Genomic DNA, 25,534 nt, shown 5'->3' on the forward strand with positions numbered 1-25,534 from the left:
GGTATTTATATGGGAATGTATGCATGAGTGTAGGTACTCATGAGTGGAGTAGGCCAGAAGAAGGTGTCAGAGCATCAGGACCTGGAGTTATAAGTGCTTGTGAGCTATCTGGTGCGGATGCTAGAGCTGGTCCTTAAGGATTCTGGTCCTTAATCATTGAGCTGTCATTCTCCACCCTGAAGCTATCTTTTTTACTTTTTGAGACAGGTTGCTCAGGCAGCCTATGAATTTGAGATTCTTTTACACTCCAACTGATCCTTGCTCTTACATGTGCTTCCCTGGTATCTTCTTTTGTGTCCAGATTTGTCTTCTCATGAGAACATAGCAGGATTGGATTAAGGAGGCCACTGCGCCAGACTCATTTTAACTTTGCACCTCGTTTGTTTATGTCAGGCAGAATATTGAACCCAATGTCTTACACATACTTATACACACTCACTATGTAGACCAGGCCAGCCTGGAATGCTTGTTAATCTCTATGCCTAAGCTCCTAAGCATGGCCCACATTAGAGTTCCAGGACAGCTAGCACTACATAGAGAAACCTAGGCCAGGCATGACCATGTACACATTTATTACTCAGAGGCCAGCCAGGGCTACATAATTAAGACACTGTGCACTGATGGCACATGCTTTTGATCCCAATACCGGGAAGACAGAGCTCTTGTGAATTCAGAGACCTAACTAGACTACATCGTGAGTTCAGGAAAGCTAGAGCTATACAGTTAGACTATATCTCAACAACAAAAATAATAAAATCAAATCAAGGTCTAACTCAGTATACTTCATATGGAGCCAAATGGGTGAAAGTTTCATGAATATTGCATGAACTCTGCTATTCCTTTATCCATAATGAAAAGAAAAAAGAAAGACCACAACTTCGCCATGATTACTGATGACAAAAATGGAATCTCCAGAGAACTCACCTGATCAGAATAGGTATCAAAGAATCAGCAAAACCTTGTCAAATGATAAAGGGCTTCCCAGAGTGCAGTGTGTCAAAATCACTCTGTGATCTTGTCACAGTGCCATTCTGATTATTGGGGTTCAGGGCAGAGCTGTCCTTTATACCATCTGTGCAGTCCCCAGATGAAGACAGCTGCTCACCCTGAGTGTGCAGAACCAGGTGACTAGTGTTTATACCTCCAGCCACTAAAGAAGCAGATCTCAGAAGCTAGCAGCCCATGAGGCTTGTTGTTGGTACTGAACTGTCAGAAAGGTAAAGACTTAGATGTCAGGGGCAGACCCAGGCCACTCCATGAAATCAGTGTTTAGGACTGCTAAACTAACTTAACTTAACCAGGACTAACTTAACCTGCTGAGTTAGAGCTGTACCCTCACTGCTCCTTACACTGCCCAGAAGATAGCAGAGCCAAGGCCTCGAACTCCAGCCTGATTTCCTCTCTCACACACACATTCTGTTTCTGTTCCTCTCAGGAGATTGGGTAGCAGATGGGGAGACTTGAACCTCAAAAATAAGAGTAAAAGGAAAACCAGTGGGACTTTCCAGTTAGCAACCCCAAAATACACCTGCAATCAGGACTCAGAGTCTATGACTACAAAACATAACTGTTTGTCATTTCTACCTCTAATCTGTTTCCCAGGATGGGGAACAGCAAAATATGTTTCACAAACCTGCCTGCCTGCCTGCCTGCCTGCCTGCCTGTCTGTCTGTCTGTCTGTCTGTCTCAGGTAACCACAAGAAAGGGAGACTTGGGCTTGTGAGATAGCAGGTAAAAGCACTTGCTGCAAAAACCCAAGGACCTAAATTTGATCCCAGGAGCCCATGAGAAAAAGTGGGATGCAATGGTGAGTGTGTATACTCGCCACATTCCTGCTGCGAGGTGGGAGACACAGGAGACCCTAGTGGCCACCTAGCCTGGGAACAGTGCAGTAGAAACAAGACCATGCTTTAAAAAAGGGAGAAGAGGCAACCCCTGAAAGTTTTCCTCTGAACTTTGCATGCTCGTGGCACGTGTACCCATACCATCACACTCAGACTACGCCCATGTGAAAAGGAAAAGTAGAGGAGGTTTTGGTTGTTTTGTTTTTGTTTGATTGGTTTAGGTTCTTTGGTTGGTTGATTGGAGTTTTTTTGGGTTTGGGTTTTGTTTGTTTGTTTGTTTTTTGTTTGTTTTTGTTTTTTGTTGTATGTTTGTTTGTTTTGTTTTTTTTTTCTTTTTTGTGATAGGGTTCTCAGTGTAATCAAGACATGACCATCCTGAACTCAATTTGTATACGAGGCTGGTCTCACACTTACAGAGATCCACCTGCCTCCGCCTCCCGAATGCTGAGATTAAAGTTGTGCACCACCCTGCCTGGCATTGAGATTCCGTTTTCTCAAGGCTCCAAAAAAAAGTTGAGTGGGGATCATGGTCAGGTAACAGGAAAACAGGCTAAGTCGGGACAGCCCTCTTTCTCAAAGCCCAAGTCTTCAAGTCAAAGAATGTCAGTAAGAAAAGCAGGATGGGGTTTGGGCCTTCTGGATGCACACAGGGGTTGTGTAGGGCCGGGCAAGAGTAGCCAGGGCAAAAGAGTAAGGAGAGGCTTGTGTACACCCATTTCCAAGAACTAGTTTTTCTATCCCATGTTCTTCTCAAAAATCAGCAATATACCAAAAATAGGAAACATACAGCTACCAGTTTGATATTTAGATTTTCCAGCCTAAATATAGTCAGAAGTTCACCTGTACCAATAGGATAACGGTTAGTTTATATATCCCATTTAGATGTCTGTCTAGCATTTCTTTATTTTATGTTTTGTAACTTGGAGCTGAAGTTTGTGGTTGGTCTTAGGAAGCTGCATCTAATTTGACTGTTGAATCATGACTGTTTCAATTCTAACTAATCCATAATCACAGAATTTGACCCAGGAACAGCTAGTGTTCTGGCTGTTGAATGGTCTCAGAATCAAGCCAGTTCTGTTTGTGTCTGTAGCTGTTCCAGGAAGCTCTCATCTAGCAGGGCTTTGAGTATATACCATCCTCTCTGGCCAAAACACTCACCCAGCACATTCTGTCCACGCCTCCTCACTCTACTGGACATCAAATGAAGCACAGCAATATTCTCTTCAACAATAATTTTCATAGAGCCTGGAGATGAGCTCATTTGGAAGAGTGCCTAACAAGCATGCACACAGCCTTGCATCCTATCACCAGTACTACATAAACTAGGTGTGATAGTACTTATCTGCAATCTTAGCACTCAGGAGTAGAAACCCAGGATTATCTTTGACTAAGTAGTTCAAAGCCAGCTACATGAGACCCTTGTCTCATACATAAAACAAGCAAGCAAACACTTCCCTGTGAGCCTTTTTAGAGTAAGGGAGATCCTTATTGTGAAAAGCTGAGTTAATGAAATGTTTTGAATCTAGTCACCAGTGGCCATGTTGTGGGGCTATTTTTTGTGAGCAACACTGGTTCCCTCAAAGGTAAGTAACTGGCCTGAGTCTGCATCTTATGATTCATCTAATACAGGACCACAGACTTCGCAGACCCACATGGGAAGTTGACACGCCACTTGCTGTTACTGTCAAGATTCTGACCCTCTTGTTGATGTTTAGTCTTAGTGTTTAGGTTTCATTCTGTTTTGCTTTGACAGTGTGGGGTTTCTTAAAAGTAGTGACAACTATTCGTGAACATAGACCCTAAGAAATTGGTATAAGTCTAGTCATACTTGGGCACTAGGTCCAGGAAAACCAATGCACTTCAAGAGCATGACTCATGTTGAGTGTCGGTTAGAACCAATAAAGCAGCTCCCAGTTAAGTACAGCAAATGTATCTACATCTTCCTTCTCCCCAGGATGCCAGGCTATGCCCTTATCCTTGCAGCCAGAGGTAAAACTATAGGTTCTTACCCTCACCCAAGTGGGAGGTGGAAACATGCAGGTAGGGGAGCGTCAGCCAGATCAAGCTGCTGTTGTGTGTGCCTTTCTCATCCCCACACTGAGCAAGACCTGAGCTGACCAGGTGGTTCACCCATCATTCATGGTGCAGGCCGGAGTTTGCCTTCCACATGTCTGCTTTTGTTTCAGATTCATACTGAACACCCAACACTCTGATTTCCAGTCCTCAGTGGAAAGAAGTCGGAGTGTGTAAGCTAGGCTAAAAAGGCCCCTGAAAACTGGAACTGACTGACCAAGGTAGTCATGAGGACTCCACAAAGGCCTGGCAACTCTGCAGACATCCAGAGTGGGACATACAGAGCCACACATGGTGGACTCCAGCTGCTGCCCCAGACCACAGCTCAAGAGAACCAGTGGTAAACCTTGACACCTTTGCCACTGATTATAAGGAAAAGATTGAATTACAGGCCCAACACTAAGAATGTTTTCCCAGATGGTTGAAAATGAACAGTGCACGTCTGTATAGCCATCTAAGAAACAGAATCACAGCAGTTCCATAACTCCCCATCAGTTAACAGGACCAGTCTTTCTGGGTGTATGCTAATTCCTATTGCTTTAATGTTCTAAACATTTAGTCACTTTCAAACAATTAAATAGATCCCCCAAATCTAACCAGAATAGGAAGGTGATGGAGGACTGAACCCCAGAATGAGCACCTTCTTAATCTTATGCCCACTGGGTAGTGCCTGGTTTCTGCCAACATGGCTAACCTCTTTCCAAATCATTGGAATACGTAGCTAACAGTACCTGTTAGAGTGAGTATAGAAAGGACTGTGTATCTGAACTATCATATCCTGGGATGATGACAGTGGACAAGCTCAGCAGGGCAAGCTGAGTTTGCTGGCTGCTCCTACCAGGCCTAGATTCTCAGCAACTCTGGGAAGTCCAGAGTAGCCAGCAGTGAGTAGAAGCAAGCTCTGTGGTTTTATCATGACTTCTACCCCAAAGCATGCTACATTCTATCAGTACTGTCCTTTTATTCCAGGCCCTCTCATCTCGTCTCGTCTCGTCTCATCTCATCTCTCTCTCTCTCTCTCTCTCTCTCTCTCTCTCTCTCTCTCTCTCTCTCTCTCTCTCTCGGATCAAACTAGGCCTTGCATGTGTTAAGCAAGCACTGTACCTACCACTTAGCTAGTGAGCTTACAAACTCATTCTGTGCTTTTCAAAATCCACTCCCCTTTAAGTTTACATGTTCTGTATTTCCTTAGCTCTGTATCTTGAAAAGGTGAGCTTCTCAGCTTGTGGGTTTTTGTAGAAAGATTGAATGTGCTATTGGTCTATTTCCTTTACCCATCACACTGTTGGGGTAACAATGACTTCAGTATAGGCTGTAAGCTGCCTCCTGAGGTAGTAGACTACTGTGACTTGGCCCAGAATAATGCCTGTTTGGAAACATATACTTAGAAGGTAAAAGGTGAGCCATCTTTGTCCTGGGATGATGACAGTGGACAAGCTCAGCAGGGCAAGCTGAGTTTGCTGGCTACTCCTACCAGGCCTAGATTCTCAGCAACTCTGGGAAGTCCAGAGTAGCCAGCAGTGAGTAGAAGCAAGCTCTGTGGTTTTAGGTCCTTCAATTCCTACCACAGCCCCTGCTCCTTAGCCACAGTTACGTTCCTGTTCCTATCTGCTGTTCATGCAGAATTCTTCTACTTTCTCCCAGTGATCACAGGGATCTCTCGGTATATGAATGAACCTCAGCCAGGTGGTAGTGACATACTTGGTACATAGAGGCAGGCAGATCTTTGTAAGTTTGAGGCCAGCCTGGACTACAGAATGAGTTATAGCCAAGGCTACAAGAGAGAAACCCTTTTTTGAAAAACAAAACAAACAAAAAGAATGAGTTTCAGAGCTGCGCTGTAGTGGTGCAAGCCTTTGATCCCAGTGCTCAGGAGGCAGAGGCAGAAAGATCTCTGAGTTTGAGGCCAGGCTGGCCTACAGAGTGAGTTCCAAGACCGCAAAGGCACAGAGAAACCCTGTCTCAATAAACAAACAAGCTTCGATTTTGTTTGTGATATACATTGGTGGGTTTGCCTGTGTGTATGTCTGTGATGGTGCCAGAGACCCTGGAAGCAGAGTTGCAGGTAATTGAGAGCTGCCATGTCCATGCTAGGGATCAAACCTAGGTCCACTGGAAGAGCAGCCAGTGCTCTTAAACACTGAGCTGTCTCTCTAGCCCCCTCAGGTACTTTCTCAAACCAATGTTTGAATTAGTGAACCTATATTAGCATATTAACATCTTTATTTGACATTAAGTCAGGGCATGAGTATATAAATGTTTAACTGAAGTAACATTTTAACAAAATAAGTTCATATGTAGAATGCACACTTTTCTATCCTAGTGCAAAACCCACTGATCCTAATCTTGTGGAATGATTTCATAAGCCACCAAAGGGTTACAGTTCTTAAAGTCATAACTACAATGACTGACTCCACCACCTCTAGCTATGTAGAGCCTATGCACTAAGCCTATGCCTCTAGTAGGGCCTGAGTCATGGCCTCTGCCCTCCTGCCCTTTCAAGGCTATGAGGACTGAACCCTTGGCTACATGCAGGGATGAACAAGGCCTCGGTCTAGTGGTGTGGCTCAAGCCTGAGAGTATTCCCCCTTGAAAGAGCAGCCACCAGGTGGAGAGGTTCTGCAGAGTTAGTGTATACATTCAGATTACTGTGGGGACTCTGCCCTCTGATTCCTCTAGCCAGGCTCTGGTTATCACCTGCCAGACCCAGGCAGCCTCGTGCCCTCACATCCCAGCTTGTTTCTCCTCAGCAGTCCTCTCCCTCCCTCCTCCCAGTTCCCTGAGACATCACAAAATATACCACCTTGGCTTCCCTACACCTTTACTTCTCTACAGGGCTTCCCACCCACCTCATGACTGTGAACCTCGGCCTTCACCTTAATCCTGACCACATTCCTTCCTGAATTTATCCCCTTCATACTTATAATGCTGTCTTATTTATAATTCACTTATTTAACATGTCATGATTCCCCACCAGTGTAACTTCCTGGCAGGCAAAAAATTCTTTTAATTTTTTATATTCTTTTTATTTCCCAGAATGGAACTCGGATGAATGTTTGTAAGCTTTTATGTAAATGTTTACTTGCCCAGGTGTTGTAAGTAATCTACTATCAGACCTCAGAGAAACCAGACTCAGTTTTTAATAACTTCTGGGAAGGAATTGGTGGGTTTGACTTGAAGTCAGTTCTGATAAAGGCAAACTGAACTGTTATTAATGCTAGGAAGACTTTGCCAACCACTTTATCTCAGAACCCTGAAGGAAGCTGTCCCTGTGACCCTGATGGAAACCAAATTACTCTTAACAAACAATCTTTTGCCCCTAGAGTGCAGCATTAGGACAGAAACCCAGATATTCCTGAAAGACTTCCTCGCCTTATGGGGAGTGATACTGAGTTCCTTTCCTGAATCAGAACTTTGACCCAATTTTGTGATAGTAGTAATCATAATCACCAGCAAATCCTAACAGCTAGGCACAGTAACACATGTCTTAAAGTCCCAGGACTCAGGAGGCAGACACAAGAGGACTTTGGGCTATAGGATAGTCTGTGCTATGTTGTGAGACTCCCAAATCGCAAAAATAAGAAAATCCTAATGGTCAGAGTCCTAGCCACTCTTGCAGAGACAATTGATGTTTTCATAGGCAAGGTCCAGGGTTGTCCAGTCCTGAGGAGTGACTGGCTGATCCTCGGCTCTGGTGTGGAACACACACATTGAGCCTGTCTTTCTTTGTACATGCTTCTTTCTGTTGCCCCACCAGATGTGCAGAGTCACTGAAGGTGGAAGGAACAGCCACTTCCTTGTGGCCAGTTTAAGATTATTTAATTCGCAAGCTCTATGATGACCTTTTTTTTTTAAATCGCCTCACATTTGATCCTATTCCACCCCACTGCTTGCTGGGTCCTCCTCAGGAAGCACTGTCCTGGGCAGCTTTGCCAGTGCCCGTGTGTGGCCGCGACCTGAGATTCTGTTGCAACCTCACAGCTTGCCTCATGTCCTTGTACTTTGAGTTTTCCACTGAACAATGGCCTGTTCTTTCTAACACATCCCACACAGGGAGCAGTGGGACAGAGGAGGAGCAAGCCTGCTATAGTCAGGCAGCTCCATTGCCTTGGCCAAGGGATAAGACTTGTCTTCGCTCCCTTTCTCACGCACTCAACAGCACACACCTGTGCAGGGCTTATGGCGCAGGGTTTTCCTCACAGAGTCACTGTGAAATTAAATAAGAGCACATGAGCTGAAGAGATGGGTTAAGTACACATGGTGCTCTTTCAGGGGACCCAAGCTTGGTTCTTAAAACCCACATCAGGCACCTCCCATCCCCACCAGGACTTGATGCCTCTGGCTTCTAAGAGCACCTGCACTTGTGCTGTGCACATATAAGTACACAGACATGGAATTAAAAATGAAAACAAATCTTCCCCCCACCACCACCAGTTGTTTTGTTTTGTTTTGTTGATACAGGGTTTCTCTGTGTAGCCCTGGCTACTCAGAAATCCGCCTGTCTCTGCCTCCTCCCAAGTACTGGGATTAAAGGCGTGTGCCACCACTCCCCCCTCCTCCTCAATACTTAGTGAGATGTTCTTGCAAGGTACCCTTTGAGAAGATGTTTGCATTTTAAGTACCTGGCAGCTGTAATTTCTAGCTCTAAAAATCTGGGGTACTGCCCACCCTTTTTTTTTTTTTTTTTTTTTTTGGATTTGGTTATTTCGAGACAGGGTTTCTCTTTATAGCCCTCACTGTCCTGGCGCTCACTCTGTAGACCAGGCTGGCCTCAAACTCAGAAATCTGCCTGCCTCTGCCTCCCAGAGTGCTGGGATTACAGGCGTGCACCACCACCGCCCGGCCCCTTCTTTTTTTAAGATTTTTTATTTATGTTTGTGTTTATGTGTAAACCTGGCTTGAGTTTATGTGCACAGTGGGCAGTCAGGGTCCAGGGAGAACAAAGGGGACATCAGATCCACCATCATCACTTTTGCCACTTCAGCCATCAGATCATCATACTTCCTCCACTCTGCCTGTCATCCAGCTCCTCCCTGTAGCACTTAGCACCCGACCGCCCGTAGCCTGCTGACCCAGGCCTCCTTTCAGCACCCTTCCCGCTCCAGCCACCCCACTCTGCTCCTCTACCATGCCTGAGCATGCACTTTCCTGTCAACTGACCGACTCCTGTGCACCTTTAGCCTCAACACCCTTCACAGACTTCTCCAGCCTCTGGTCTGAGAGGCTATGGCTGTTCCTGGGTGGTGCCATGCCTACAGAAGGCAGGCACCCAGCCACGCCCACTGCTATTGCTGTAACATTTTACAAAGTGGTAAAAACTTGAGCCCTGACTCAGAACAGCCCTCATCCGGGACCACTCATGGGGTTTCAGACCAGATAGTGTCAGAGGGCAGAAGTTCAGTAACTTTGTAGACTTGTCTTCCATGCATGTCTCTCAGGGACTCTTCCCTGGCTTGCTCACTGTCTTCCTACCTCTGGTCCCAGCTTCTTCAATCCATCGTGGAGCACATTGAAGTATAGGCCAATATACATGTGTGCATGCTGCTGTGAGCTGTGTTTACAGACATACCTGATAGGTAAAATATAAAGAGTGGAAGGAAAATCTCAGTTTATATTATCGGTTTTGGTGATGTGTGTATTTACACAAGTGTGCTGCCTGGGCCTGTGCTGTAGAGCACATGTAGAAGTCAGGGCAGTCTTCAGATCAGTTCTCTGCTCCCACCTTGGGTCCCAGGAGCAAACTCAGGCAGTCACACTTACTTTCTCACCAGCTTTATTTGTAATTTTCTTACTTGATTTGAAAAAAAAAAAAAAAAGATAAAGTCTCATTGTATCACCCAGGCTTACCTCAAATGCTAATCCTCCTGCCTCCCCCAAGTAGCACCAACCCAGCTAGTAATGAACCATACCTTGAAATAATTTTTATTTATAACATGAAACCCGTCTGTGCTCCTTGAAATTTCAACTTAAGGGATATGTCTCAGTGTTAAACTGCTTGATTCAGGTATTCAGAAAATTGGATACTTGGATGTTGTGGCGACAGAGCCTGGAAAGGCACTTCACCAGACAATGTAGTTCCAGACTGGAGAAGTACTTTATCAGTTGTGTGGGTGTTTGTTCCTCGAAGAGTTTTTAGTTTAAGGGTATGGTGGCACACTCCTTTAATCCCAGCACTCCTGGCAAAAGCAGGTGGATCTCTGAGTTTGAAGCCAGCCTGGTCTGGTCTGCATAGTTCCAGGACAGCCAGGGCTCTTAGAGAGACTCTATCTCAAAAACCAACAACAAAAATAAACAATATTATCAGTTCCCTAGAGAACACTTGTTACCTCCCTCCTTCACTGAGTACATGTGCATGCATCCATGCTTTGTTACTGAATGTCACTGTGCCCTCCCCTAAGGTTTGCCACTGACCTTATGGGTGAGGATCAGCCTCCTCCTGCTGCTGATATGTCTGAAGAAAGGAAGCCCTGGGAGCCTCCAGGGACTTCCAAGAATACGTCTGAGCTCTGACTTAGCCGAGCGACATCGATTCTAACAACTTCTGTGTCTTTCATACTCTTTAAATCAGTATCCTCTGGATCTTCTGACTCTTGGCCCATGTGACTTTGGGGATGGGGGTGGGAAGGACTGGTATCTTTGACAGCTGGGGGACTCAGGTGGCCTGAAAGCCTTTATCCCTGTGGTCCCTAAAGTTGACTAAGCATTAGTGAAGTCATATTTCTCATGTTTCACCTGGGGGCCTCAGGGAATTGACAGTCATAACCATGGTAGCTTTTGAGTGCCTTAAATGACAACAGAGACGGAGTTTCTCATATTGGATTTAGCCTTGTGCCCGGAGTTGGGTCTGCAACTTCATTTCTCCTAGCAAGCAAGTTGAAAGATTAAGCTGGAACAATCAGTCAAAAACAAGAGAGCAGTCTGCCTGGGGCCCTGCCTCTGAGGTAGGCCTGAAGATGAAGATGAGGCAGGAGAATGCCACAGCAGCCTGTATTTTGATGATGTTTTACGGATCAGTCCCTAGTGGTATTTCTACATCTTGTTTCTTTTTTTTTTTTTTTTTTAATGTGCTCTCTTTGAAGGCTTGCTGATTACAGTGGGCTGGCTGGCCATAAAGCCTCCAGGATCAACCTGTCCCTTCCTCCCCAGAATTAAGATTACATGCACCCTTTACCACACCTGGGTTTTTTTTTTCTTCCCCCCTTCTTTAATGTAGGTTCTGGGGATTGAACTCAGATCCTAATTAGCAACCAAGCTATCTCCTGGCCACCTGTAGGTATAATACACACACACACACACTTTTTTTTTTACATGACATCTTAGCATTTCAAGGGTCCAGTGCCCAGGAGGACTTAGGCAGCAGGCTCCCAATGACATAAAAGGCAGCAGCAGCTGGTAGCTGCTCCTTTAATGAGTTGCCTAGGTTAACCAGCACCTGTGTCCCTTTAGCTCTCTTCCTCCTGGGCTGAAGTCACCAGGAAAGGGATATGTGGAAAACTTGAACCTGGCTGAGTGGGCATGTTCTGTGCTTCATGTTGGTAAGTTACTTTCCTCAGGGTGTTCGGCCCTCCAAAATGGCCTCTGGCATCTCATTCTCCCAAGTTTATAGAACATGATTAGCTTTACAGTACTGAAGCTTCTTGGAGTTGAGGAACAAAGCCCAGCTGAGCTTGGGGGAAAGAATTACAGCTTAGTACGCACCATTTAGAGCTGATCCATGTGATAGCTCCGCCCAGCCTACTCTGTGCATGTCTCATTTTAATTGTGGGTTTCAGTGTCTGGGTACAGTGCCTCCTCAGAATAGTCTATTCTATGGGACCCCCTGGGTCCTTTACTGTAAAGAAACACAACTGACGGGCTGACCACTATGGTACTGAATATGAGCCAGAGGACTTCCTCTGAGCCTCATGAACCATAGGTTCCAGTGTGGACAGGCTGTTTTGTGGGCTTGGGCAACTTAATGGGGTTTCTTTACTTAAGAAGTCAGGCCATGATTTAATGACTGACTCACCAGGACCGCTTAGAAGTTCTGCCGTTGTGCCTTCTATTGTTTCCAAGCTGCCATTTCTGGTGGGTGGCTCTGTTGGTTCTGTTTAGGAAGACAGGATCCAAACAGCAACTCATCTATTTTCCAGCTGTTGTTTATGCCACTTTCCTGGAACAGTGACAAGGTCTTCTTTTTTCTTTTCTTTTCTTTTCTTTTCTTTTCTTTCTTTCTTTCTTTCTTTTTTTTTTTTTTTAGATGGATTTTTCTAGCCTGGAGGTAGTGGCACACACATTTAATCCCAGCACTTGAGAGGCAGAGGCAGGTGGATTTCTGAGTTCGAGGTCAGCCTGGTCTACAGAGTGAGTTCCAGGACAGCCAGGGCTACACAGAGAAACCCTGTCTCGAAGAAAAAAAAAATAACAAACAAACAAAAGGTGGGTTTTTCTATGTAACTCTGGCTGCTCTGAAACTCTCTGTATAGACCAGGCTGGCTTTGAGAGATCCACTTGCCTCTTCCTTGTGGGTGCTAGGATTAAAGGTGTATGACACCATGCCTGGCCACAGTGTCAAGTTAAGAACACTTGTGCAACTACAAACTACTGTTTTTAAATACACTTGTGACTTAGCTCTGTTTTCTGGATGGAATGCCAGCAGTGGAGAGAGAGAACATCTACATCCCTTGAAAGCAATGACACTGAGATGTATCCTACCCCAGGAACTCATCTTTTCCCCAACACCGTGGATGTGGGCCGTATCCCACTCAAGAACATGCATGTTCTAGATGCCCAGAGCTGCCCATGTCATTTTATCGCTAACATTCAGTGTTTCTCCTGTTATTAGCACATATATGACATAGACAGTTAAAAGACACAAAAGAGGACTGGAAATATACCTCAGTTGGTAGAGTGATGACCTAGCATGCACAAGGCCCTTGGCTCCATCCCAAGCCCAAAATAACCAGATGTGGTGCCATGTTCCTGCAATTTTAGTACTCAGATCCAAAAGACAGGAAGCTCAAGGCAAAAGATGGCTCAGTGCTTACGAGCACTGGGAAAGAAGCAGTTTAAGGTAATCCCTCAGCTGCACAGCAGGTTCAAGCCAGCCAGAGCCACATGGCACTATGTCTTAGGGAGATGTTGGTGAATGCAAAAGGCTTAAAGTCAAAAGCCATGTGTCATTAGTCATTCGCATCCTACATCCTGCACCCCCACCCATGTTTCTCAGCCACCTGAGCCATTAGTACTGCAGTGTCCTTGCAGGCTAGTTGCATTTGCTCCACTATGCTCTCCTCAGAATCCATCTTCCTGCTTCTATTTCCCAGATGCAGGTGCTACCAAGGGTGCACTGGTACCTTTTGTAAAAGTAATAGTTTCAGGCTGGGAAGATGGCTCAGTATGTATAGCACTTACTACACAAGCCTAACGACCTGAGTTCAGCTCTCCAGAACCCACATAAAAGCTGAATGTAACAGCTGTCCATACCATGAGATAGGAGGTAAGGACTGAAGAAAGGCCTGGAAGTTCATGGGCCAGCTAGCCTGGAGTAGGCAGCAGTGTCTATACTACAGGTCCCATCCTAAGCCTAACTCACCAGTTACTGGTGGAGAGTTCAGCTGTGGGAAATGTTTCTAGAATTGCCTTGAAGCTCTAGTATAGCTAAGCAGCATCTACGTTGCCCTCTAAGTTTTAAATCTGTCACCAATCCCTACCTTACATTCTCAAGAAACGTCCAATTGATTCCTTAACACCACCAGATCAGTCTGCTTCCCATCACCTAAGTTATGTCAGTATTGCAATTACTGATAAATTCTTTTGACCAAACCAGGGGAAAAAGTGTTCTTGGAGCCTCCTCACACACTCAGATCTGCTGATCTTGCTTTCTCAGTTTCTTCCATGTCAGTCAACTTTCAATTTCTCTACAGGGTCTCATGGACTGCCATGGTCTAGGACTTCCTTCATCTCCTGGCTGATGACCATACTCCAAACCTGTCCTTTTTTCTCCTCTCAGATAATTTGTGTGTATAAGTGTTTTGCCTACATGCATGTGCTGCCCACAGAGGTCAGAAGGCATTGAATCCCCCAGAACTGTAGTTATAGGAAGTTATAGCCTGTCTGGCATGTGGGTGCTGGGAACTGAAGCAACGGGTGCTTTTTTTCCTCCTTTGGTTCTTTTGTTTCTCTGTGTAGCCCTGTCTGTCTTGGAACTCACTCTGTAGACCAGGCTGGCCTCAAACTCAGAGATCCACCTGCCTCTGCCTCCTGAGTACTGGGATTTAAGGTGTGCGCCTCCAGCGAGTGCCCTCCCTTCCACTTGAACCAGCGCTCTGATCCTCCAGCTTTCTTTCAAATAATTCAGTATCCTCTCCCTCTAATCTGTTTCCCACCAAGAATGCTCTAATAAGTCCCAAATCTGCTCATGTTGCCTCTACGCTTCCTGGCGCTCTGGTTTCCAGATGAAACTGATAATTAGGTCTCACAGGACTCTACATACACTGGTCATGCAGACCTAGCTAGGCCTGCTTGCATCATCTGTACAAGCCACAGTACCAACAGCCCAGCTTTGTTCATCAGCAATCTTCAGCCTCTGGCCAGAATGCTGTTTTTCGTTATTTCTTCAAGTGTCCTCTGCTTCCCTAGACAAGGCCAAAGCCCAGTCAGCTGACACACACCATCTTTTCTTGTGCTGTTCTGAACAGAGTTGCAATTTTCACTTAGGTTCATGATCATTGGCTTATTGTTTTCTTAGGTTCTTGCTATTGGTCCAAGATAGTTTCTGTAAAAGAAAATAAAAGGCAATGATGTATAGGTGCACACATGTGCTCCCAAGACATACACTTTCCCCAGTCCCGAGGTGATGACAGTTTTCAGTATGTATTTGTAATGAAGTGAGACCATGAAGGGTTACATCCATGTTTATGGATGATAGGTGACAGAAAGAATGTTTTCCTAAGTTCCCCCCTGGTCATCATATTCTAGATTATTCCTTACTTCTATGTCAAGAGCCCTGGCTGGAAGAATTGTGGAAGGGTAAAATGCTAACAGACAAGCCCTCAAACAGGTCACAATATTTTACAAGTCTGCACTCCGTCTAGTGCTGTTTCTAGATGGCTGGCTCTTCAGCATTTCAGATCAGATGAGAGCAGCGCTGTCTTTTAATGGAAAGAGAAAACCGGCCTGTGCCTTCTGAACCTCTGCTGTTGCTGTCTTTAGAAACAGTTCTGCTCATTGGGCAGTAGCACGCAGCCTCAAGAGCCCCAAAGAAGTACATTTCACAGGCATTTGTGAACAGGCTTGAGTGACATGTACTCACCAGGAACTGTCTTTGTATCTGTCTTTTGTCCTCAGGAGACCTGTAGGAAGTGTCAAGGACTCTGGAAAGAACACCACGGCCTCACCTGTGAAGAGCTGGCGGAAAAGGATGATATCAAGTACCGGACATCTATGTGAGTAATGTGGTGGCAGCTGAGCCTGCAAGGAGCAGAGAGTTCTGTGACAAGTGTCAGCTCAGACCACCCCTGCACAAAGGTAGACTAGTCCTAGTCCTAGTCTGCACAGCCCATAGCTATTCAAATGGTATATGGTATCTATGGAAGGTCTGCCTTTTCTCTCCTCACTGTCAGGTCTTACCGCACTGATGTTGCTTCTGCCTGTGTCGGGGGATGCTAGTGGCCTGAGATAGTAAGTAGAATTGCCAACTTCCAGAAGACAAAAGATCATCAGTAGTATTAATAACAGCCACTATGTGGCTGAGCACTTTCTAAATGTAAATGGTCAGACAGTCACCAAAGTGCTGCAGAAGTCTGTTTCTCTCATAAAAAAAATCCAGCTTTGCCAGGCTGATGGACAGTGTCCCATTAGATCATTTCTGACTGCCACTCCCTATCTGGGTGTTATCCTTTGCATGGTTGTGCTTGGATCATTGCTACATTTTTACTTCAGCATAGGAAGGGAAGAAAGAAGTTAGTTATTAATTAGGCAAACAACTTTTCCTCAAATTGGAAGTAATGTAAAATGATGCATACTACATGGAGACAACCTGGCACTATATGTGGCCTCTAGGTGGAAGATTTCACGGCAATCCTAAATATGGAGAATGGATCATGGGGATATTTAGATGATGAAGTGGATCATGACATTTGCAGTCTCTAGGTCTGCATCACAGTTAGGTCCTATCGTCCTCACTTTGCACAAGTAGCTTGACCATTGTCACACAGGTGACAGTGGTATAGGAGGAACTTGAACATGGCTTCTGGCTGTGCTCAGTATCATCATGATGTACTTTGGGGTCCTTTCAAATGTATTTAAAGTTACGAACCTTGAGATGGTAGAATTCTTAGAGTGAACTCATCTGATTGGGTGTTCTTGAACTGAAATACTTCTAGAAGTAGTCAGACTATGCTGTAACGCGACTTGGAAAACATGAGAACTTGACCATGTGCTGCTCCCTTTAAGAGGGAAGGGCCCTTGGCCAGGAAGTAAGGTAACCCCTGAAAGTTAAGAGCAACCCTTAGCCTGCAGCCCCCAAAGAAAACCTTGATCCTCAACATCTAGGATCTAAATCTTGCCAACAGCCCTGCCATGTGGCCTGTAGACCATGGGATCTCTCTCAGAGAGTCTGTGGTTGTTTTAGAATAGAAACTGTTCTGCTTCTCTGATCGCTCTGGACACTAGAAGTATGCAGGACCTTCTCAGCTTGGCAGTCCTCTTAAGCAACAAACCATCAGAGTGGACTATCTGGTGCAGCTCCAGAATCCAAAAATGCCTTTCAAGTATGCTTCATGTGCGTGGAAGGAGGTGGAGTTTCACTGTACATGCTTGCTTTTGGGAAGGCTTTTCTGATATAGACCTGGCCTCCAGACAACCAGAGCTGTGTAGAGATGACACATGCCACTGTCCCATATCAGTGCATTCTAGATCACCTGCCACTTCTATTCATCAGGTCAGATCTGTGTGTCACTTGAGTCACAGACTAGTATATTGTCTTGGTGGGTGACAGATAAGATCCTTGTCAGCTGCTATTCTCTACCATTGGACAAAGGAATAAAAGCATTTTCCAGATAAGTAGCTGTGCGCCAGTTGCCAGGAGCTGTTTATTGCTACAGTAAGAATAGCATCTGGAACAGCAGCTGCAGTCATTGAATACCTGATGAGGCTTCAGCAGTGTACCTGGCACACTGCTCTCCTACACCCATTCTTCTCCACAGGCCACACAGAAATAAATAACCCGTGGGAACCAACATTCTAGGCCTTGAAGTCTCGAAAAAACAAAACAACAAAAAAGAACTGTTAAAAAAGAAATCACAGGAGCTGGGCAGTGGTGGCGCACACCTCTAATCCCATCACTTGGGAGGCAGAGGCAGGTGGATTTCTGAGTTCGAGGCCAGCCTGGTCTACAGAGTGAGTTCCAGGACAGCCAGGGCTACACAGAAAAGCCCTGTCTCAAAAAAAAAAGAAAGAAAGGAAAAAGAAGAGAGAGAGAGAGAGAGAGAGAGAGAGAGAGAGAGAGAGAGAGAAGGAGAAGGAAGGAAGGAAGGAAGGAAGGAAGGAAGGAAGGAAGGAAGGAAGGAAAGAAAGAAAGAAAGAAAGAAAGAAAGAAAGAAAGAAAGAAAGAAAGAAAGAAAGAAAGAAAGAAAGAAAGAAAGAAAGAAAGAAAGAAAGAAAGAAAGAAATCACAGGCAGTAGTGGCACATGCCTCTAATCCAAGCACTCTCGAGGCAGAGCTTGATGACAGCCTGGTCTACAAGTGAGTTCCAGGACAGCTCAGGTTACACAGAGAAACCCTTTATCAAAAAAAACCAAAAAAAAGTAAATGAGGTAGTGATGACCAATCACTGGAGTGCTCTTGGCATGAGCCATCAGAGCAGAACAAGTCAGACTGCAACAAAGGACTGCCTTGAATCTCCCCACACCCCATTTAAAAAAGAAAAAAAAGAAAAAAAAAATCTGTTGTCTTTGTCAGAGAGTAAAAAGAAACCTTGGACAGAAGAAACCAGTTCCACAGTGAATAAGCAAGTATCATCAAGACACCATTGAAAATTACAAGTGACTTTCAGCTTCCGTTAAAAAAAAAGATGAAAATGTAGTAACAGATTTGAGCAAGTGAGGGAGTAAACCACAGAGGCTAGCAGTGTAGCTCACTTGGTGAAGGGTCTGCTTTGTATGCAGTGCCCTAAGTTTATTTCCTAGCACTGCATAAAACTGGCTACAGAGCTGTGTGCCTGTAATCCCAGCACTTGGGATGTCAGAGCAGAAGGATCTAGAGTTCAAGGTCATCTTCAGCTAAATAAGACATTTGAGGTCTACATTAGACATTGTCTCAAAAAACAAAAAGAAAGGAAAGGGGCTTGAGATGACTGGTGGGTAGCAACACTGACTGTTCTTTCAGATGACCCAGGTTTGATTCCCAAAACCCAGGTGGCAGCTCACAGCTCTGGAACTCCAGTTCCAGAGAGGATCCAGTGCCCTCTTCTGGCCTTTGAGGTCACTGCATACACAAGTGGTAGGCAAAACAGTTAGTACACATAAAATAATGGATAGATTGAAGAAAACGATGAATCAGATTTTTGAAGATTACAGAACTAACATTGGGATGTTAGTCCAATTGGGAAAATGGGGAGAAAAGAATGAAAAAAGGAATGTATAGACCCTAAGGCACCTATAGCCCATTATCTGGTATATTCCTATTAAAGGGGTACAAAAGGGGCCAGAGAGAATACTTGAAGAAAGAATGGCTAAAAACTGTTCAGATTTAAGTACATGAACCAGTGCTTTTAAAAGGTCCAAAACAGCTGGGCGTGGTGGCACACGCCTGTAATCCCAGCACTTGGGAGGCAGAGGCAGGTGGATTTCTTCTGAGTTCGAGGCCAGCCTGGTCTACAGAGTGAGTTCCAGGACAGCCAGAACTACACAGAAAAACCCTGTCTTGAAAAGCCAAAAAAAAAAAAAAAAGAAAAAGAAAAAAAGAAAGGTCCGAAACAAGACACAGGAGAGTCAGACTGCTAAAAAAAACAAGAAAAAGTAGAGAAGCGTTTGCGGGGTCAGGTATTCATTTGTTAGCTGATTCTCAATTCTAGAAATTTAACCTAGGGCCTTACACATGCCTGACAAGTGTTCTCCCACAGAAACCAATAGACCTATTGAGCCCCCATAAAGTCCAAATAAACTGAGATCATGAAACCAAAAAGAGACTGCAGCCCAACCCCAAAACAGATGGTTTCAGATGGTTTCAGTATATATTTCTTTAAGAAAATGAGCCAGGCCAGGTGGTGGTGGCACATGCCTTTAATCCCAGCACTTGGGAGGCAGAGGCAGGTGGATTTCTGAGTCGATGCCAGCCTGGTCTACAGAGTGAGTTCCAGGAGAGCCAGGGCTATACAGAGAAACCCTGTCCCAGGGGGGAAAAAAAGAAAACGAGCCAGGAGTGGTGGCAAAGTGACCGATAGGGTGGCTGCCACCAAAATGACTGCTTGGTTTTGTTTCTGGGTGAAGGGGGGGGATGAGTTATGTGCTGTGTATGTGTATATGCAGCTTCATTAGTCACTCTCCATCTCCATCTTTTTATAATTAAAAATAATTTTATTTGGATGAGATAAATATCTCAGCATTTAAGAACACACTGTTCTCTGTCCTATTGGCTGTGATGAATCACCATGACTAAAGCAACTTGAGAAGGAAAGGGTTTATTTTGTTTACACTTCTATATTCATTCATCAAAGGAAATCAGGAAAAGGACCTGGGGACAGGAGCTGATACAGAGGCCATGAAGGGTGCTGCTTACTAGCTTGCTAGCAGTGGCCTGCTTTCTTACTGAACTCAAGACCACCAGCCTAGGAATGGCAGCACCCACAGCAAGCTGGGTGCTCCTTCATAGATCTCTAAGTAAGAAAATGCCCTACAGCTGGGCATGGTAGGTACATCTTTAATACCAGTTTTAGAAGGCAGAGGCAAATGGATTTCTGTGGTTTAGAAGTCAGCCCAGCCTACATTCAAAATTCAAGGCGAGCCAGAACTTACACAATGAGACCCTGCCCCTGGTTTTTTGAGACAGGGTTTCTCTGTGTAGCTCTGGCTCTACTGGAACTTGCTCTATAGACCAGGCTGGCCTAGAGCTCAGAGATTTGCCTGTCTCTGCCTTTCAAGTACTAAGATTAAAGGCCTGATGAGACCTTCTCTCTTAAAGGGGGAAAAAAATGTATGCAGATACATGACTTATGAAGGTCAGAGAACAACTCTCAGTAATCACTTCTCTTCCACTACCATCTGGGTTCCAGAGACTCAGGTCCTCAGGGTTGGTGGCTCGTCCCCAAACTCTAAGCCAGCTTACCAACATTTTGCCCTATTTTTTGAGGCATGGTTTTTCACTGAACCTAGAACTCAACTAATTCAGCAAGACTGGTTGACCAGCAAACCCCAGGGGTCTTCCTGACTCCGCCTCTCCAATACTGGACTGACAGACATGCCACGCTTGGCTTTTTTGTGGGTTCTGGGAATCTCAATCCAAGTCCTTGTGCTTGTATAGCAAGCACTTTACCAGCCCCACCCTTTTCTTAAACTTTCTCTTTATTAAGAATTATCTATAATACCAGCACTCAAGAGAAAGAGGCCGGTCTCTATAAATTTGAAGTCAGCCTTGTCTACATAGGGAGTTGCAGACCAGCCAGGACTGCAGAGTAAGTTTTGGTGGTTAAGAGAAGGTGTGGAGGAAGTAGGGCGAAGAAAGCACAGTGGTGACAGGCTCATGGATGCCAGCTGGCTGCAGAGGATGTCCCCAAGTCTTCCTGTTGAGCATGAGGTCACAGACAGAGACAGCCTCAGCTCAGGCTTCTCTTCCTGTCCTGCCTCTGGAAGCACATCCTGTGAGACTCTTTCCTGCCTAGCTCACAGTCTTCGTGCCAGACCACTCTAACAAAAAAAAAAAAAAAAAAAAAAAAGCAAGTGTGGCTTCTCAATTCCCTGAGGCAGCACATTCTCATAGTGGCAGTCCTTTTTCACATAGGCCTGCTCCGGACTTTTCTGTTTTGTTTTTGTTGTTATGGTGGTGGTAGAGGTTTTTCAGGGCAGGGTTTCTCTGTATGGCCCTGGCTATCCTATAACTCAATCTGTAGACCAGGCTGGCCTTGAACTCTTGAGATCTGCCTGCCTCTGCATCCCAAGTGTTAGGACTAAAGGTGTGTGCCACCACCGCCCAGCAGCACCTTGAGTCTTAACAGGCAACATTAAGACACATCTTCACAGTTGCTCAGTAACTAAACTCACTGTGCTACTCCCAACTGGCAGTAGTAAGAAAGTCTAGTCTCCTGGACACACTCAATCCTAGTTCAGATGTGTCTCTGAGATTTCGAGGTCAGCCTAGTCTAATGGTGAGCTTGGGGTCAGCCTAGGCTTTGTGACAGCCTGATTCAAAAGATTAATTCATTAAACTTGGTCTCCTGTTCAAAAAAACTTAGAAATCATTTGTTCTTCTGTAACTTGAACTGGGTGTAGATTTTTTCTAAACTAAAGTTCTGCTTTTCTTCATTTCAGGTCACTAGCAGATTGGACCTCAATAAGTAGCAGCCAGTTTTGTATTGCATTTTACCGTTCTTAGGTGCATAGTCTGGTGTCTTGTGTGACAAAGTGCTGCAGTGTGAATAGCTGAGGTGCACACAGTGAAAGCAGTTGCTGCCTAGACTCACCTTTAGATCGCAGCGCATCCTGCTGGACACCCTCTCTGGTTCCCCTTGTAGCCAGCCACCTTTAGCTCAGTAGCAAATCTGTTTTGATCCTGCCTCCCTTCCCTCTGCCTTCAAGGCCCTCAGTGTAACAGAGAAAGGTGAAGGGTGTTGGTTTGTAGTTGGGAGCAGCAATCCAAAATACCAGCACAGTAAGACGTATTCTGGCAAAAGTAGTGTGCCCTCATTATCAGTTCAGATGCTTCTAGAAGCAGTCTCACTGTTGGGGAGCTTGGGATGTATGCTCCTTAAACAGGGAAGTGGTAGACCAAGTATTCAGAGATGCAGGGAATATAGGCTTGGGGTCCCACTTCTTAAATCACTAGCTTTGCACAAACTAGATTTGGTCTAGGAAGGAGCCGAGTTTCTTCTCCCTGTTGTCAGCCTGCAGGAGTCCTAGAATGAAAAGATGCCACACATTGTCAGACGGCTTTATATCATCTGAATTCCAAAACCACCGTTAGGATATTATGCTCTTAATTTAAAAGTGAGGAAACTGAGTCTGCAGGCAGTTGGGAAATTTACCCAAGGTAGTAAGTACAGTTGATAAACTTGGAGCCCAGTTCTCAGACTCTAAAACATGGGCCCTTTCTACTGTCTGAATGTCACGAAAGGCTCAGGCCATTCCATACCTATGGGAAATAGTAAACCTTAATGGCCATAATCATTATTGACCCCACCTTCCCTGCCAACTCCAATTGCTATTTTCTTTTTCTCAGTGAAGAAAAAATGACTGCTGCTCGGATTAGAAAATGCCACAAGTGTGGGACCGGCCTTATCAAATCCGAAGGCTGCAACCGCATGTCTTGCCGCTGTGGCGCCCAGATGTGCTACCTCTGTCGAGTTTCTATCAACGGCTATGACCATTTCTGCCAGCATCCTCGCTCTCCAGGAGCGCCTTGCCAGGAATGTTCCAGGTGCTCCCTCTGGACTGACCCCACTGTGAGTAGATGCATGTCAGTCCATTTCATTATATGAGGAAAGAGCCATATATTCCTGTAATGAAAAATATGTTGTATTTATGTGACAGGTTCAGACTTATGGAAACATACAAACCAGTAACCACAGGGAAAAACTGAGAATGTCATCAGAAAATACTCATCATAAAATATACTGAGTGTGGTAGGCATGCCCTGTAGCCTTTCAGGAGGCTGAGGTAGGAGAATCACTTAGCAAGAGAGAGTTACCCCATCTCGGAAATAAGTCTTGTGGACAAATCACTTCAGTCCCCCAGGGAATAAACATTTTCTCTGCCATCTGAAGTGTTATGCAGAACAAAGAGTTATGGGAACACACCACTGCCACCAAAGCCCCATGGCTTTCACCAGAAAGAGTGCTACAGAGTTCTGGGGAGCCTACAGACAAACATGACTACACACCTCTAATCTCAGCACTCAGAGGATGAGACAGGAAGGAGGGTTACAAGTTTAAGGCCAACCTGAGCTATGTGGGGGGACCCTATCCCAAAAATGTTTTAAAGGAAAAAAAAACCAAATAAACATATTATAATTCTAGGATACAGTATATTGTAAGCAAGGGTAGCTTAGTATTATCAGCCTTCCTTTTTTCTTTTTTTATTTTATTTATTTATTTATTTATTTATTATTTATTTATTTATTTTGGTTTGGTTTGGTTTGGGGTTTTTGGGGGTTTTTTTTGTTTGTTTGTTTTTTGGTTTGTTTTTTGTTTTTTGTTTTTTGGATTTGGTTTTTTTCGAGACGGGGTTTCTCTGTATAGCCCTGGCTGTCCTGGAACTCAGAGATCTGCCTGCCTCTGCCTCCCAGAGTGCTGGAATTATAGGTGTGCGCCACCACCGCCCGGCTAATTATCAGCCTTCTTAATGTAACTCACCATACTGAGGCAGTTAGATGTTAACAGACTGAAGGGACTCAAAACTTTCAAAAAATACCATCATTAGAGCACATGCCTAGCATGCAAGAGACCCTGCATTAAATCTCCAAAACCACAAAAGAATAATAAAAAGCCAGGTGGTGGAGGTAGCACACACCTTTAATCTCAGCGTGTAGGAAGCAGAGGCAGGTGGCTCTTTAAGTTCAAAACCAGCCTGGTCTACAGAGCAAGTTCCAGGACAGCCAGGACTACACAGAGAAACCCTGTCTCATAAAATAAAATAACAATAACAACAATAGGGAGCTGGAGAAATGGCTCAGCAGTTAGCATGTGCTGTTCTTGCAGAGTACCTGTTCTGTTCCCAGCACCCACATGGTTTCTTATAGCCATCCCTGGCTCCAGTTAGGGCATCCAATGCATCCTTCTGACTTTTGTGGGCATCAGGAATACACACAGTTTATAGATGTAAATGCAGGCAAACAATCATACACACAAAACCGTTTTTAAAACTTTTAATAATGCCAGGCATGAGAATCCCAGTACTCTGGGAGGCAGAGCAGGCAGATCTCTGAGTTCAAGGCCTGTCTGGCCCACAAAGCAAGTTCTAGGATAGCCAGGGGTGCTATGCAGAGAAACCCAGTCTGGGTGTTGGGGTGGATTTAATAGTGTTGGTGAGCACTTCTACTCCATCACTGAAGAAGTAAAAGGAAATCAGAAGTTGAAGGTCATCTTCAACTACATACAGGTTCTAGAACCTCTTAGGCTATATGAGACCAACCCTGTATATCACGGGAGACTGGAGAGATGGCTCTGCAGTCAAGATCGCTGGCTACTCTTCAGTAGCCAGCACCTATTTGTTGGCTCATACTTCATTTGTTGGCTTATAACTCTAGCTCTAGAGGTCTCTGGCCTTGGAGGACACTCCATACCTGTGGCACATAAACATCTGTTTTAAAATAAAATGATCCTGTCTTTAAAGAAAAAAGAGGCAGGCGGTGGTGACGCACACCTTTAATCCCAACACTTGAGAGGCAGAGGCAAGCGGATTTCTGAGTTTGAGGACAGCCAGGACTACATAGAAAAACCCTGTCTCGAAAAAAAACAAAAAGAAAGAAAGAAGAGAGGGAGGGAAGGAGGGAGGAAGGGAGGGAGGGAAAAAGGGGGGGACTGGTAACTACAGCAGTTATAATCCTAGTAGCACTTGGAGTCTGAGGTAAGAAGTTGTCTGGGCTACATAAGAGCCTATCTGAAAACAGCAAAACAAAACATGTTAAATTACTGAAGCAATGACACATTGATGCATCAGCTTGGTTCAGCTTGGTTTTTCAGGCTGGATCTCATATAGCATAGTCTAGCCTCCACCTCTCAAGTGCTAGGATTATAGATGTGAGCCATTTCTTCATCCTTTCTTGTTATTATTATTTTTATTTTATTTTTGAGTGTTTGCCTACACATATGTACACCACTTTTGTGCTTAGTGTCAGTCTGCCAAGGCTAGAAAAACATGTTAGATCCCCTGCAACTGGAGTTACACAGTCTCGTGAGCCACCATGTCAGTATTAGGGGCTAAATCCCAGTCATATACCAGAGTAGCAGGAACTCTTAACCACTGAGGCTTGTCTGCAGGCTCTATTTCTTCGTTTTTTAACTAGGAAATGGTGGCAAAACCAATCTGTTGAGCAGAAATGCTCTAATATAGTAATGAAACAATGCTTCATGATTTTAGTAGTTTCAGACTAGCCAAAGTGAGCCAGTGATGTAGCAAAAGCTACAGAGGCATAGAAAATGGGCGAGGCCACCAGATTTAGCCTTCTGGGGCCCAGAGAGAAGGCAGGAATGGCTCGCAGGTTCTGAACTGCGGCAAGTCTGAGTGCCACTGGAGCCCTGCATAGTGTAACAGGTCTCATTATCTACAACTGGGGTAGGAGTGGGAAGTTTATATCTGATATGGAATACCTGTCCAAACAGTTAGAAGCACCTCTAGAAAGCCCAGGGGATAACTTTAAAGTACAGAAGATCCTGCTTAGGATCAGAGTATGAAAAAAGCAGACAGAACCAGCTCCCCAGGTTATC

The 25,534-nt window shown here is 44.9% G+C and overlaps 1 protein-coding gene across 5 annotated transcripts in view; it reads left to right on the forward strand.

Annotated features, from left to right (window-relative positions):
* Rnf216 (ring finger protein 216) overlaps positions 1-25,534 on the forward strand; it is a 108,596-nt gene that overhangs the window by 67,846 nt on the left and 15,216 nt on the right. For all 5 annotated transcript variants that reach the window (XM_052168921.1, XM_052168922.1, XM_052168920.1 and 2 more), the window contains 2 exons: positions 15,246-15,343; positions 22,330-22,552. In XM_052168921.1, coding sequence (XP_052024881.1) covers positions 15,246-15,343; positions 22,330-22,552 — 321 coding nt within the window. The remainder of the gene's footprint in view (positions 1-15,245; positions 15,344-22,329; positions 22,553-25,534) is intronic.

The sequence above is a fragment of the Apodemus sylvaticus genome, chromosome 22 (genome assembly GCF_947179515.1).
Source record: "Apodemus sylvaticus chromosome 22, mApoSyl1.1, whole genome shotgun sequence".
Taxonomy (NCBI): Eukaryota; Metazoa; Chordata; class Mammalia; order Rodentia; family Muridae; genus Apodemus; species Apodemus sylvaticus.